At 41.5% G+C, this 14,065-nt stretch overlaps 1 protein-coding gene across 1 annotated transcript in view; it reads right to left on the bottom strand.

Annotated features, from left to right (window-relative positions):
- roraa (RAR-related orphan receptor A, paralog a) overlaps positions 1 to 14,065 on the bottom strand; it is a 187,078-nt gene that overhangs the window by 59,347 nt on the left and 113,666 nt on the right. Inside the window, exon 2 of the mRNA XM_084933439.1 lies at positions 1,221 to 1,250. Coding sequence (XP_084789565.1) covers positions 1,221 to 1,250 — 30 coding nt within the window. The remainder of the gene's footprint in view (positions 1 to 1,220; positions 1,251 to 14,065) is intronic.

The raw sequence follows: 14,065 nt of genomic DNA, 5'->3' as shown, positions 1-14,065 counted from the left end.
GTGGATGGCGGGTCAAAGCGTTTCTGTTCTACCTTGAAGATATCCTGACACAAACATGAACACTGACACACGCATCAATAAATAAATAAATAAATGAAAAAAATACCATAGCCCCTCCAGACAAGCAAATAGCTTAACACACAATCGTGCTGCTGTTTTGACGGGGCTGTTTGAGTAAGGTAGAGCTGTCTAGCACTGAAGATCATATCCCTTTGCCCTGCTGTCTGATGTAAGAAAGAGCCGGGGTGTTTAACAGGGGGAGATGCAGCCTCTCACAATCTGAAACACTCCGACCGCTCTTACAGAAAAGCCCCCTGGCCTTCCCTCTCCACAAGTTTCATCAGAGTGATCAGAGAGAAAGGATAGCCTTCAGGGCTAGTTTCTTCCATTCACACAGTGGGGTATGAACACACATATGGATGTACACGCATGCACAGACACACTGCAGAACACCGCACAAAAGCGTTTTTACATGCTTTCTCGATTGCACTTCACATGTGTCAAAATACAGTACAAATCTCTTGGAAATCATTGATTTCTGCAGGTTTGACTGCTCATCAATTCTTCATAAGCGCACCGAAATTGAAAAGGCAGCGGTGGTAAGAAAAGGCTGTGTACTATTGTTGTATTGCACAAAAGGAGCCTTGCATCTAGCATATGATACATGTGTCACATACAGTGTCTGTATCTTTCAATTTTAGTGATAGGATCTGCACTTGAAGAACACAAAGTCTGGTAGTTAATGCAGCCTCAGAGGTTAGAAACCACCACGCAGCACCACATCCGTGTTTTTCAGCTGCAAGGCCTTGCAGAAAACAAAGAGGTGCTTCACCACACTGTCTGCTTCAAATGTGCATGATTACCAAGCAGTCATAAGACTGCATAGCATTTTAATTTCCTCTCTGGGGTTATCATCATATTCTCTCCAGTATGGAGACGGAGAGATACAAAACAGTGAAAGTGGATGAACAGAAATCTAATTGAAGGCCTTGATTTATGACAGTAGTAGGCAGACAACAGCACATTTATAGGCAATGATGAAAAAGAGTCAACATAGACACAAACATAATGATCTCACCATCTCCACTATACATGAGGCAAGGGGTTGTTTGTTGTTGTTTTTCACATTAAGTATGGGATTCTTCTTTGAATTAAGTATCACTTTTACCGTCTTAAAATTGTAGTAGAATAAAAACCACATTAATAAAAATTGTACTTACAAGTATGTGTCTTCTTTGTTACTGAGATACCTGTGAAGAAAAAAAGCAAATAAAAATGAGAAAATATATTTAAAAAAAAACAAATAACATGAACTATTCACACGGGGCTCTTATTAATAACTTATAATATGATAACAGCAGCAAAGAAGGAAACCCTGTGTTGCAACAGATTGCAACAGACCAAGGTCACTTAGGTGGCCCTGGGTAATTATGTGTGTAGGCTGGTGTTTAACTTAGGGCCATTCTATATCAACATCTATGACAAGGTGGCTGAAACCCCATTTTCTTCAGGCAGTGAATAAAATTTCAAACTAAAGGGAAAAAAAACATTTGGAATGCTAATGTGTTGAGTCGCCTCTCCGATTGGGTCCGAGTGCATGACTAAGCCACCGGCCCTGAGGGAGATAAAGGCATTTTGACCTTAATGTTAGCTAATCCTTTATTTAAACGGTTTCAATACAAAAGGGATTTTTGAAGTTATTTTGTAAATAAATTGTAAGCCCTCCCTCGTCCGACCGGCTCAGGAGGCAAAGAGATGGCTCACAAAAACTCCCTTCTTAATGTGTGACAGAGTCTCCATTTTAAAAACTGTAACATGATCAAAGAGAGAAACGATTGGATACACTATAGAACAGATATAAGCAGTGCCAATGTGGGTACAAACGGCTTATAAGAAGCAGGCAGTCTGACCAGGTTGAGTCAAACCTGGGCTGTACTGCAACTGCAACTTATACTTCCCATCTTCACCCCTTCAGGTGTCAGCTCCTTGAGTGAGCCACTTTGGGTTTTTTATTTTTTTTTTATTTTTTGGCTCTGGCTCCTTCTCCTGTCTGCAACATTGGTCTAATGCCCCAGGAGCCTGACGCGGACAAGCACACAGCCAGCCGAGGTCCCCTGCGGCCCCTAAGATGCTCATGCTTTGCAGGACGAGAGCACACTAATAGATCCCACTTGTCATGCGGAAGCAATGGCTAATTTTTCTACAGCTTGCATTTGAAACTCGGGGGACGGCAAGTTGACATGATTCAATAACTCTCTGTGAAAAAAGGCGTCTGGCCAGAGATAACAATGTTTGAGACACGTTTGAGGGGAAACGAGTCAAAGTGCAACGAGGGGGAAAACAAATAAGCCCTTCGGTCTCCTATAGACATACACAGAGAAACACATAACTGATATCAACTCCACTGAGCAGGAAGAGGGAAAGCTGTCACCTAGGGGCCAGCAGCCTGTGATGGAGCTAGCATTGTTCCATTGCTCAGGGCCAAAAGCTTCTGTTCTCTCCAACTGTGACATTACGCAAGAAGAAAATAAACAGTACTCGAGTCTTAATTCTGCACTAAAATCAGATGACATGGGAGCCAGCAAGACCTGATGGTTCATTAAAAACCAGCAGTGTCAAAGCTTCTGTTCTAAGCTTCAGCTTATGCACAAGGCAGCTGCAAAGGACTGTATCAAGCAGCTAACTGGCTGATGGTTAAGACAACTCGTTAACCTACGCAGGAACACAGTGGCTGTGCTTAGCAGAAACCGAAAGAGCAAATAGGGTGGCTTTCTGTCAGAACCTACGCTACTGCATAAAACAGACACTTCACAGCTTTCAAGAGGAGTGTGGTCAATGACACATATAAGATATTATTTGATTTAAGGGCACGATATATCTACAAAATGCATAAAACATACAGAATATGCAAAAAGTTACAGAGAATTTAAAACAACTGCCTCCAGCTTTCATCCATCATCTTCTGAAGTGTTAACAAAAGTGTGGTGGCCTGGCTTGAGAACTTAAAGTTGTAAACAACCCTTTGCTTTGTGAAATGTTTGTGACAGAGGAAGTGAAAGAAACGCGAGCTTGTGTGAGGGTGTGTATATACAGTACATGTGGAGGCTTTCACCCAGCTTTAGCCACACAGACCACACTGATAATGTCGAGTAGATGCTTTGCTGTCACTGACTATTTCACAGTCAAAGTCAAGAAGAAACCATTCACGTGAGGACGTATGCTTCTAAAACTCAAGTTTTCAGCGCTGCAGTCTTGCCTGCCTGATCATTTTTACGTTGCTTCATTGCCTAGCTGATACACTGAAGCCGTTATGAACTCGGTGCAGAGCAGTTCTCACTCTTGTGCCTACCACATAAATGCTTCATTAAGTCAACTCCATGCAAAAGGGGAATTTGCCATAAGAGGTTTCGGGGTATTTTCAGAAGTAAACCATTTTGTTTAGCTTATCGCCAAAATTTTTGTGTGCTCACTTGGAACAACAAAAAAAAATCACATCGAGTGCATTTCCAGCGTGTTTGAAAAACTGCATTATTTAAATCATCCTGCAGTCGCCTCGTTTTTTTCACACACAATAACCTATTATGAAACTTTTACTGATAGCAGCTGATAATATGCAGTCGGTAGAAATGTTTACAACATGCTTTTGGTGTGTGTTCTCACACAAACGTTTCCTAGAAACAGTTAAAAACAACAACAACAATTTCACAGCTTACTCACTATCAGGTTTGTTACTGTCAATAAGCCAGATGTGCTGAAAATGACAAAAGCCAAAGACATATTGTGCCTGTAAATGTAAGTAAAGTGAGAGAAACACAGAAACTGGTAAGACAGCAGAGCTTGGATTATTTGCACTGTAAATAATAAGGGCTCCAACCAACTACTGTGCTACTCCCATCTACTTAATGCAGCACGCCTAATGATAACAAAACGACTCCCACGGTAATATTTTCCAGGGTGCTGATATAAAACTATCACCATACAGACAAAGGCTCATCCTTCCTGTTGCTATGCAGGTTAGAAGAAGTAGGAGGGGAGGTTAGTGGGCCCACTTCCTCCTCTATGTGTCATTCAAAACCCTGTGATTGGAGGTGGCAAGGAGAAGGGGCCACAAAGCCAATGAATGAGTCAGGCGGTGAGAAAGAAGGAGTTAGCTCTGGGCACTGACATTGGCAATGCCTGCCAGCTCCTGTCTTCTCCACTGGATGGCAGGTTCAGAGGTCAGTCTGGAGGTGAAACTCTCCTTGGCTGATAAACAGGCTGCTATAAACAGACGTATAGCTTGTGGATTTTCTTTTCTAAACATCTACTGTATGCGTTTATGAGCGTAAATAGAAATTCAAGTTAAAAGGCTGTTGCCTGTGTGAACTTGTAGCTGAATTCCAATTTCTAAATTATACATTTGTCACAGTGGAAAGAGGGACACTCTTCGCTGCCTTTGATCAGTCATACTTTCCCCTGCCTGGGTAAACAATTCAGCATTTGTTCTCATGAGACACTGCCTATGCTATAGAGGAAGAGAGGTACCATGCAAGCGACTGGAGGTTAGCCTCCACCACATCTATCTGCAGGGGGGCACACATCCTGTAAACATGCCACTTAAACAGGAGGAGAAGTGAGTCGGGGGTTTGGCAGTCACAGCGCTGCAGCCGGCTGTGGAGTGCGGTGCCATCGCAGGCGACTCAAAGTGACAGCACTGTAATGAAGTCTGAGGCACACGGCAGGCTGTACGTCATAATTTCAGGTTCCTTAAAGCCTGACAGGGAATGATTATCATGGATGGTTATTGTCACCCTGCCTCCCTGGTAGACGAGGCGTGCTCTGGGGTTGTTGCACCATGACATTCAAAGTTACAGTCTCCTTCATATAATGGAGCTGTCCTCTCAGCGCGCTAATGGGAGCGATCCATTTAACCTGTGCCAGAAACACACAGACGAGGAAGTTCCTAATGCGAGGCCTCTCCCGTGGGGACGTCACACTCCCCCCCCCGGCTGCTCCCTTCCTGCTGCTTGATTCATTGACTGGTGCTCCTCACTTATCCTCATTCACTGTTCAGTCTGGGGAGACAGGGAGGCTCGCTTCCCGCTGCCTGCTCCACATGCCGCTGCTGCACGCCCGCCGCACACAAGGACGGCGCCGCCGCTGCAGACCCAATTGCAGTAGGAGCCAGTGAGGGTCCAGTGAGGGACTGGCTAGACACCTACTGGAATTACGGGTCAATACCATAGGCCTTGGGAATGCTAGCAGTATCCACTCTCCACAGTTAATTAGTTAATATGGCCTCGAAGATAGAAAAACACAGATCATAATGGAACGTTTGCTTATTGTCTTAATGATGGCAGCTGTATGGGACTGTTAATTTTAGGCTACTCCTGAGGTTGCTGGTTAATAATGGTGGGTAAGACGAACATCTTAAGAATGATCGATGTGGTCACGTTCAGCGGTCCATCTCTTGACTGCTGCTACCTGCCCAATTAACAAATTGCTGCTACATTCCTGAGAGAAAATAATTAGAAATAATTAATGTGTTGCTCTTCTTAGCCATCACAAAGCTCCAATGAGCGGCTCGAATCGTTTAGGAAACGGGATCTTTGGAGCTGTGCTTTTAAGAAATTCAACAGTGGTACAAATTCAGGCTTGGAGGAAATTAGAATATTTAGTGGGCTAGGTGACTCATTTAGGTAGTCAGCAATCCATGAATGCATTAAAGGGGGAAAAACTAACATAGTGGGTTAGACAGTACAAAGCGCTGTTAAAAGCATAAAGATATAATGCAAGGTCGCTCTTAAATTAATGCTCGTCTCATCAAAAGTCAAAAAATGTGGTTTAGCTGATTCAAGAACCTCAGTGCTCCTCTTTGGCAGTCTTTCTGAAACTTTCATACACAAAGTCACTTAAACAATCCGCCCCTTTTTCTGTGACACACTTAGACTTATTAGCTATTATACAGCTATAAACTATACATGCAAAAATTTAATGATTAAAAAAGCACAATGATTCTAATCAGCTGCCCCCTAATATACTAAAACACTTAATCCATGGAGAGGCCAACTCTCTGGGGAGGCCCAAAGAAAAATGACTTCTCTGTCTCCAGGCGCTGTTATTTCTGGTCATTTCTAATTGGTTTTAAATAAAAGCAACCACTCTGAGACTCTACAGGTTACTTCATTGCATCACTATGGAATTGTCTGCAAATAGAAGATATACATCCAAATTAGTTTTAGAGGACACCACAACTGTCTTTCAGAAGACGAAAGAAGAAAGGTCAGGAAAAAATAAAAGGATACGTGAAGGTGGTAGATCCCAAAGGAAGAGCGACATTATCAGGATGACCCTGAGATCGGAGAAGCCCTGGCTGACTTGAGGCTTCGTGTCAGGCGCACCTCGACCCTTACAAATGTCCCCCAGGTTCATGTGCAACATCTCCCCCAGAGCAGTTCTGCATTGCTAGGCCTGCAAGTCTCCAGGTGAGTTCTCAGTGCTGTTTGGTGGCTCGTGAATTATACATTGCAGCAGAGGAATTGACGTGGCCCAGGAGGGCCAAAAAAACAGCAGGCATGGCTTGGAGGCAGAATGAAGACTCTGATGGAATTTTAATTGTACCGCAGGGAACGCTGCGATAAGTGCTATTGTTATTGGTAAGACACTGCTGCACAGGTTAAGATGAAATAAAATGACAGAATCCAAAACAGTGTCCACCTTGACACCAACTCTGTATTCTGAAAAGACCGGTACACGCATTGTGATGGCAGATTCATAAAAATATTTATATAATTTAGATATAATTTAAATTAAAATTGTAGTGTTTGGATCATGACATTGTTTTTCGACGATTATATTTTTTCCATGATTTGAATCTTTCTTACGGGCCACCTTCCAGAGCTGTTTACCTTCCATCGTGTATTTATGTGTCCTCTTTACTGATTGGTGTTTAGACCTCATCCATTTCCTTTATGTTTAATGTTAAATGACTGTTTTTTTCTTCAAATAGCACCCAACAATAAATATACAGAAGACTGCTTATTACTGAATGACGTTACTGTTTGTTTTTACTGTTTTATACTAACATGTGTGGCTGCAAAGTCACAGCGCTCTATACTTATGGACAACATGCACAAAAGCCCAAGAAACGTCGCAATGGAAAAAAAAGGGTCAGGAAACATCGACAAATACACAAGAAACGGCTCAATCTGCAACCACTGAGCCATCCAATTCAGTTAGACTGTTTTGTGACTTAGTACTGTACTGCAGGTAAAAACAAAACCAAAATATGTTATGTTTCTGCAGCTCTAATGTTGTTCGTTCTGATCTTGGCTCTAACATACTATTCAGTAATTCTCCTCCGAGTGCGGGCTGGTCCCAGGGGGCCTGATGGATGCAGGAAAGCCCTGGGCAGTGGTCAGAGAGAGGCCAGCAGCACAGGCAGGCCTCTGTGTACTCTGTGCGCTGTCGGTTCCCAGCCCAGCAGTAATCTCCCAATGATCCAGCTTCAACCACACATGAAACCCAATAGCCTTTCAGCCCGCACCATAAATAAAGACAAACCACATTCAGCAGACCACCCTGACTTACTTTACTGTTACGGAGCTGCACAGAACAGCACGAGAGACCACCACCGGTTGTGTTTACACTTATATATAAAGGCTCTAACTACATAAAGTTTAAATAGATACCCTACTCTGTCAGAGGGATGCTTATTTCAAATGGTGCTCCTCCATAAAATAACATAATCGAGCCCATTCTTTAATTTTTATTCACACAGTGCATACAGAAAACTCCATAATAACATTATGCTTTTGAGGTTAGCGTTTGCTCTGTCTGCATAGAAGAAAACAGCCTCACAGACAACACTTTAAAATTCCCGTTCACGTTACAATATATTACCTTATCTCCACACAGGTGCAAATCTAAAGGGGAGGGGATACAATTACCTCCAGCTCCCGGGGCAAACACACTACTTATGCTCCTTTTTTTCCTCCTTTGTAACAACAATAATGGCTTGTAAGAGTAGTACAGTTGGCCAACAGAGATGAACCCCCTTGGGTTAACCTATTCAGAAGAGTTTAAATATTCATGAAAAGCAGCGTACAGCTGGTAAATAAAGATCATCTCAGATCTACAGTTTACTAGAGATTGCTTGTTTTGTTTTTCTCTGTGTTCGGTTTTCCTTGCAAGGCTGCAAAAGATGATTCACAGGCCACCTGCCAACTTCAGGAAACCACAGTGTTAGACTGCTTTTGCCAGAGGTATATGTCATTTTAACAGATGAAGCGCCGTTCAGCATCTGTTTATTCAACTCCCATGTCCGAGCTTGCATTTTGCATTATCTCAAGACTAGAATCGAAAGATAAGATTAAAGTTTATATGGACTCTGACGGCTCGTGACAAGCTGTTACTGGAGCTGCACGGGCCTGTCAATAGACTGTAGACACAAGGCTGCTGGAATAATCACGGAGGGAGAAAGGAGGCTAGAGCTTTGATGGCAAACTAATGTCAGCTAATATCAGCTCTATAAAGGCTGACTCAGAAACATACAGGAAACCTTTCATTACCATCACTCACTCAGTCTCAATTCTCATCCAGCAAAGTAGAGTACTGCACACTTGTCTAATGAACAAGAGTCTACGGGGAAGGATCACTCTATGCGAGTGTGTTGGAAATCAAGGTCCCACAACAGTGGACTCGTGGCGCTGCTGATAAGGACTTGGCTGTAATTGCTCAAAAGGGAGGGAACTGCAGCCCCATTAGGTCTGGTCTTAGCACTTGCCAATAAGCCAAACTGCCCCTCTGAAGCCTCCCATGTAATGAAAACTTCCTCTGAGATGAATTACAAGTCTGTCAATCCACTAATTAATATCATGGACTTGTCTTTTTTGCTTCTCTGCAGTAACAAACTGAGTGAGACAGACCCGAGTGGAGGTATTGGAGGCACTGGAAGACATAAAGGAAGGAAAGGCAGAGGCAAACCAGCGATCGCCCTGCTACTGTAATTCACTGCAAGCCACGGTCGGCACTTAGTGAAGCATCTATTTTTCATGTATTTCATAATTAAAACCTGCGAGTTCTGTAAGCCCGCCATGCTCCATGTAGATCAAAGATAGCGCTATTAGCAGGGAGTTCGTCAGTGGTGGCATTACTGAGCCCTAAAAATGACACTGCCGTGTTCTCATTTACATTTCAGGGGAAAATGTATTTTCTTGAGGATTATGTTTGTTTGCTACATTTCAAAAAGACATTCCTGATCAACATATATTTGGGATTTATATTTTTTGCTTTCACACTGTTTTTCAGTCAACCAATCATATAAAACGGCCGGGACTCATGACCCTAGCAAACCAAAACAAAAAAATGAAAGAAAAGCTTCTGATGCCTTTAACAGGTTGGTACCTAAGCCTAACCTAACAAAACTGACACTAAAAATGAAACAAAAGTAATAAAGTCCAAAATGAATATTTAAGTAAATAAACAATAAACACACAAATAAGAGGATGAACGTCTGCGGGATGTCGACACCAACATGACTGTCTTATTTGGAATTTTTAAATTGCGATGCGAAAAATAAATAAAGGAAATCCACCGTATTTTTTTTCAGGAGACAGAGTTTTATTATTAAGTACAAAGATACACTCCACACTTGATAACGGGGCAACCGTGGAGGTGGACTACGGTTAACGGGACAGATCACAGCTTCTGGCTCCCTTTTCAATGCGTTGCAGACAGAAATAACCCATGCACAGCAGATAAAGTGGTTGATGAAAGACTGAATATATATTTCACACATTGCCTCTTGTGGTACAGGTGGAGTGTGCTTCAGTTTGTTGCCTTCTCCCTCCCTGCTGCATTCTGTATGTAAATGTAATCGGAGGATAACACGGGATAAAGCTCTGCAGAGCAGAGACATGATGCCTCCCTTCTGTGGGGATAGAGGGATACAAATCTACCTCACATGGTGTAATGAAGAGAGTGAGCTGCGTAGCGTTATTTATTTGTCCCATTGACTCCTGGGTAAGTTGCCACCATAGGGTGCACTTGTCTGGATACTCCATTTTCCCACTGACTGTAACTAGACAGATGACAGCAAAAGTGTCCCTTCTTTCATTTTGTATATATGTGCATATATATATATATATATATATATATATGCATATATATATATATATATATATATATATGCATATATATATATATATATATATATATATATGCATATATATATATATATATATATATATATATATATATATATATATATATATATATATATATATATATATATATATATATATATATATATATACAAAATGAAAGAAGGGACGCTTTTGCTGTCATCTGTCTAGTATATATATATATATATATATATATATATATATATATATATATATATATATATAGATATATATATATATATATATATAGATATATATATATAGATATATATATATATATGTGTGTGTGTGTGTAGTTTCCACTTCCTTTTTTGTTACTGGTTGCATTTGTTTAGCATTTGCGATTACCATGTTTTAGGTTGATTTATCATGACAGAAAAGTGGAAACTAGAGGGAAGTATTAAACATTGCAAAAGTTGCAGTATTACAGTATAAAAATGTTCCATTAAAGGTAAGACTTTTGTAATTCTACTTAAGTAAAGAATTGAAATGTTTTAATGTTTTTGCCTTAATCTGCAAAGTAATTGCTGCCAAATGTAATGAAGTAAAAATGCTCTACAACAGATCTAAGTTTGAAATGACATCAAACACTCACTATTTATCTCAGACAAAGTACGGCTTGTACGCATCAGCCCTCGAGAACAATGAGCTCGTGCAGTGATCATAAAATGTACACAATTTATATTTTCTACTTGCTGCCTATGGTATCTTGCTGCTGCAAAGCTTCCTGCTGTCAATGGTGTTATTGTTATGCCATTGCGTAACAATGTCAGAGGAAGAACTTGTGGTGAAGTCATATGAAAAGAAACTATAATTAGCCAGCCATACTTGCTTTTTCACACTCACGGGCATAGCTGTCGAGATATTCATTCTTCCTCTCTTACTGAAATTATAACAGCTCCCCGCTCGACGGCCAAGTTAACAGCAGGGAGCGAATGGATGAACTTCCTTTAGGCTCATGAGGTCAATTCAATTCAATTCAATTCAATTCAATTCAATTCAATTCAATTCAATTCAATTTTATTTATATAGCGCCAAATCACAACAAAAGTCGCCTCAAGGCGCTTCATTGACAGGTCAGTGACAGTTCACATCACAAACGCCCCGCACAAACATCAGCGCACTGTCAGTCTATCGATGAAGATGACAAGCCTAATGCACCGCCACTTTGTGGAATGCTGACCGCTGGAATACATGTTTATTCATCATTTTTTATGCAGCTGTCAACAATGTGACGCGTTGAGCTAAACACGCCGTCTGACTATACCTCACAGTGGACATCTGAAACATATGCACAGACTGACTCTCGCTGGAAGTGTGGAGAGAGAGGTGTGAGGTGGAGGCTGGGACGACGTCTATACTGCGGCCACAGCCATACATTCTCAGCAGTATGAAAGCTTGCAGCCGTGCCCAGCAGTAATAATTAATAGCATACTCTATAAGCATTCCATTAGGTGCAAGCAGCTGTCATAAACATCTTAATTAATTTACAAAGCATGCAACTAGGGAATTATGGCGACGTAAAAATCTGCTTCCCTCTGCCGCTCCATAGCACTGGAACAGATCGGGCTCTTAAATTTTTAAACATGCCTTTCATGTTCTCTAGAGCACTAAAAAGCCTTTGAACAGTCAGCTTGTTAGGAGATGCACCTAGCAGCCCAATACCTATGGGTCGTCTTGCTATTCTTTTCATACAGTGACAAGAGGTTTTGGGCTTCTCTTTGCTGCTCTGGCTTGACTCAAGGAATCTCTCTCCCCCTCGTATTTTCTTTGTCACAGTGACATAACTGCACAATGATTTTTTTCCCTTCTTTTTTTGATTCACGCACTCCCATCTAAGATTTTTCCAGTTTGCTTACATTTTTTTTTGGGTCAAAAGGGGACAAACATTTAGGAAAAAATAAAGCCACTGATGAGGGGAGAAAAAAAAGTCTCAATTAGAGATTTTATCTGAAATGCAACACTTGAACCACAGAGGCGTAAAACAAACCACAGACCTTTCACTGTGTGCTTCACATAAAAAAGGACATCCTCCTGAGGATAAGAGAGAGAGAGAGAGCAGCAGAAGGGCGCTGGCAAAAAGAACGAGGATGGCTCTCTTGCTCTCTTACTGTACCGCATGCAATATTGTGCCAAAGCAAGGGTCAGAGTGCTGTGGTAAAAACGTTCTTCCTTACCAGCTCTCACTCAGAGAGGGCAAGATTAGACTGGCCACTCCATTATAGGAGAAAGGCTTAAGAGCATTTCCACTTTCAGAGCGGGGATATCAGCAGCTTCTGACACTAAGCATGGCTGACCCATCGTTTTGGAGGGAGGTGAGTGGAGGGTATCAGCTGTCTTCCCAGGAAGAATTTTTTTCCCCCTGACCACTACAGCTCTTTGAAAGAACAACACACACATAAAACCCTAACAAAAGAACTCCCAAACAAAACCCAGCACTCTGAGACACCGACACAAGCTGCTGTTGTTAATGTACAGAATATTTACCGTCTACAAATCAATTTAACCATGCAAAAACATCTACAGGATGCCATTTACCAAAGCGAACACAGAATTTTAATGTGCCCATTACTCCGTGATGATAGCCAGGCATCATACATCCCTTTTTTCTCACTCCCATTCTAACCTGTCCCCCCCCCAACCCATCTCTCTCCATTTCAACCCATGCCATATTTGCTTAACCCAGCCAGTGTGACAGCACTCAATGCTAAAGCACTCCCAAGGCAGATGATCAAAGTCAGCAGTCAATTCACATTACAATGCATTGATTTGATGTTTCCTAACCTCCCAGGCCTTTCTCTAATGCTGCCAAGGACCTTCAGGATATTTCACAGTGTACCGCCTTTCCCAGCTTTTTCTCTGTATCCCCCCTCTCTCTCTTGCTGTGTGTTTGTATACCATATCTGCAAATGAAAATATGGTTGACTGAGATGTTTCCCCCGTCATGTTTGCATATGATTCATGTATATTTTGTCTGCTTCAAAAAAAAAAAACGGCCTGACACTCTGTAATTCATACAAGACCAGCCGCTTCTGTTTTTTTTTTTTGGAATTATTGCCCCTCATCCACCTCCTCTTTCAAATATTGTTTTAGAGTAAATCACTCCCTTGTTCTCATATACCACACTTCGTTTGTTCCTCATCACTTATTCATTTGCAGTTCTTTACCGAGTTGGCTTCTATGCTTTAGTGCCTGCCATTTCCCTTTGAGGGGATGTTCAGAGCACTTCCATGTTTTATTCAATTATGAAAATCTAATATAGTGGAAAGAAAGGTGTGCATGGTGCTCGCTCATAACCATGCATTATTTCACACATATTTATTCTGCCTCTCTGTTTTTGGGTGACGGAGACTTGAGCAAGCAGCCTAGAAAGACAAATCTAATTGGATTCGTCATTGACCTCTATTTGCTATAGACAGAAAAAGAAAGCGAGTTACTGCATCAGTGTATAACAACCAAATATATTGGCTCTATTGCGATTTTGGAGAGAAGACAGCTATTTTATTTTCCTGTTTGTTTGTTTGTCTGTTTTGGTTTTTGTGCTCAGAAGTTGTCAAAATGCCTGAGCATCATTGCCACGGCACAGTGACACACTGACCTACAAGCACAAAGGAGAACTTTGTCTGCCTTGATAAACACGCAAACACAGAAAGAGGAAGAGACAGAGGGAAAGCGCGTGTGAAAGAGAGAAAGGATGAGAGAGAAATAAGAACTATTGATTCACGTACATTCCTTAAACGGCATTAGTCATCGTGGTTGTGTCAAGCAAGCTGGCTCTTTAATTATTCGTCAGAAACCAGACAAAGTCAGCGCCGCGTGAAGAGAGCCTATTGATTTCTGCCTGGCAGATGGGACACACTTATAGCAATTCAGAAAACCGTGTGGATGATCAGAAAGACAGA

Source organism: Perissodus microlepis, chromosome 7, assembly GCF_051167445.1.
Source record: "Perissodus microlepis isolate ML-2025 ecotype Zambia chromosome 7, ASM5116744v1, whole genome shotgun sequence".
Classification (NCBI taxonomy): domain Eukaryota; kingdom Metazoa; phylum Chordata; class Actinopteri; order Cichliformes; family Cichlidae; genus Perissodus; species Perissodus microlepis.
Note: the sequence above shows the minus strand (reverse complement) of the source record. Positions and strands in the feature narration are given on the sequence as shown.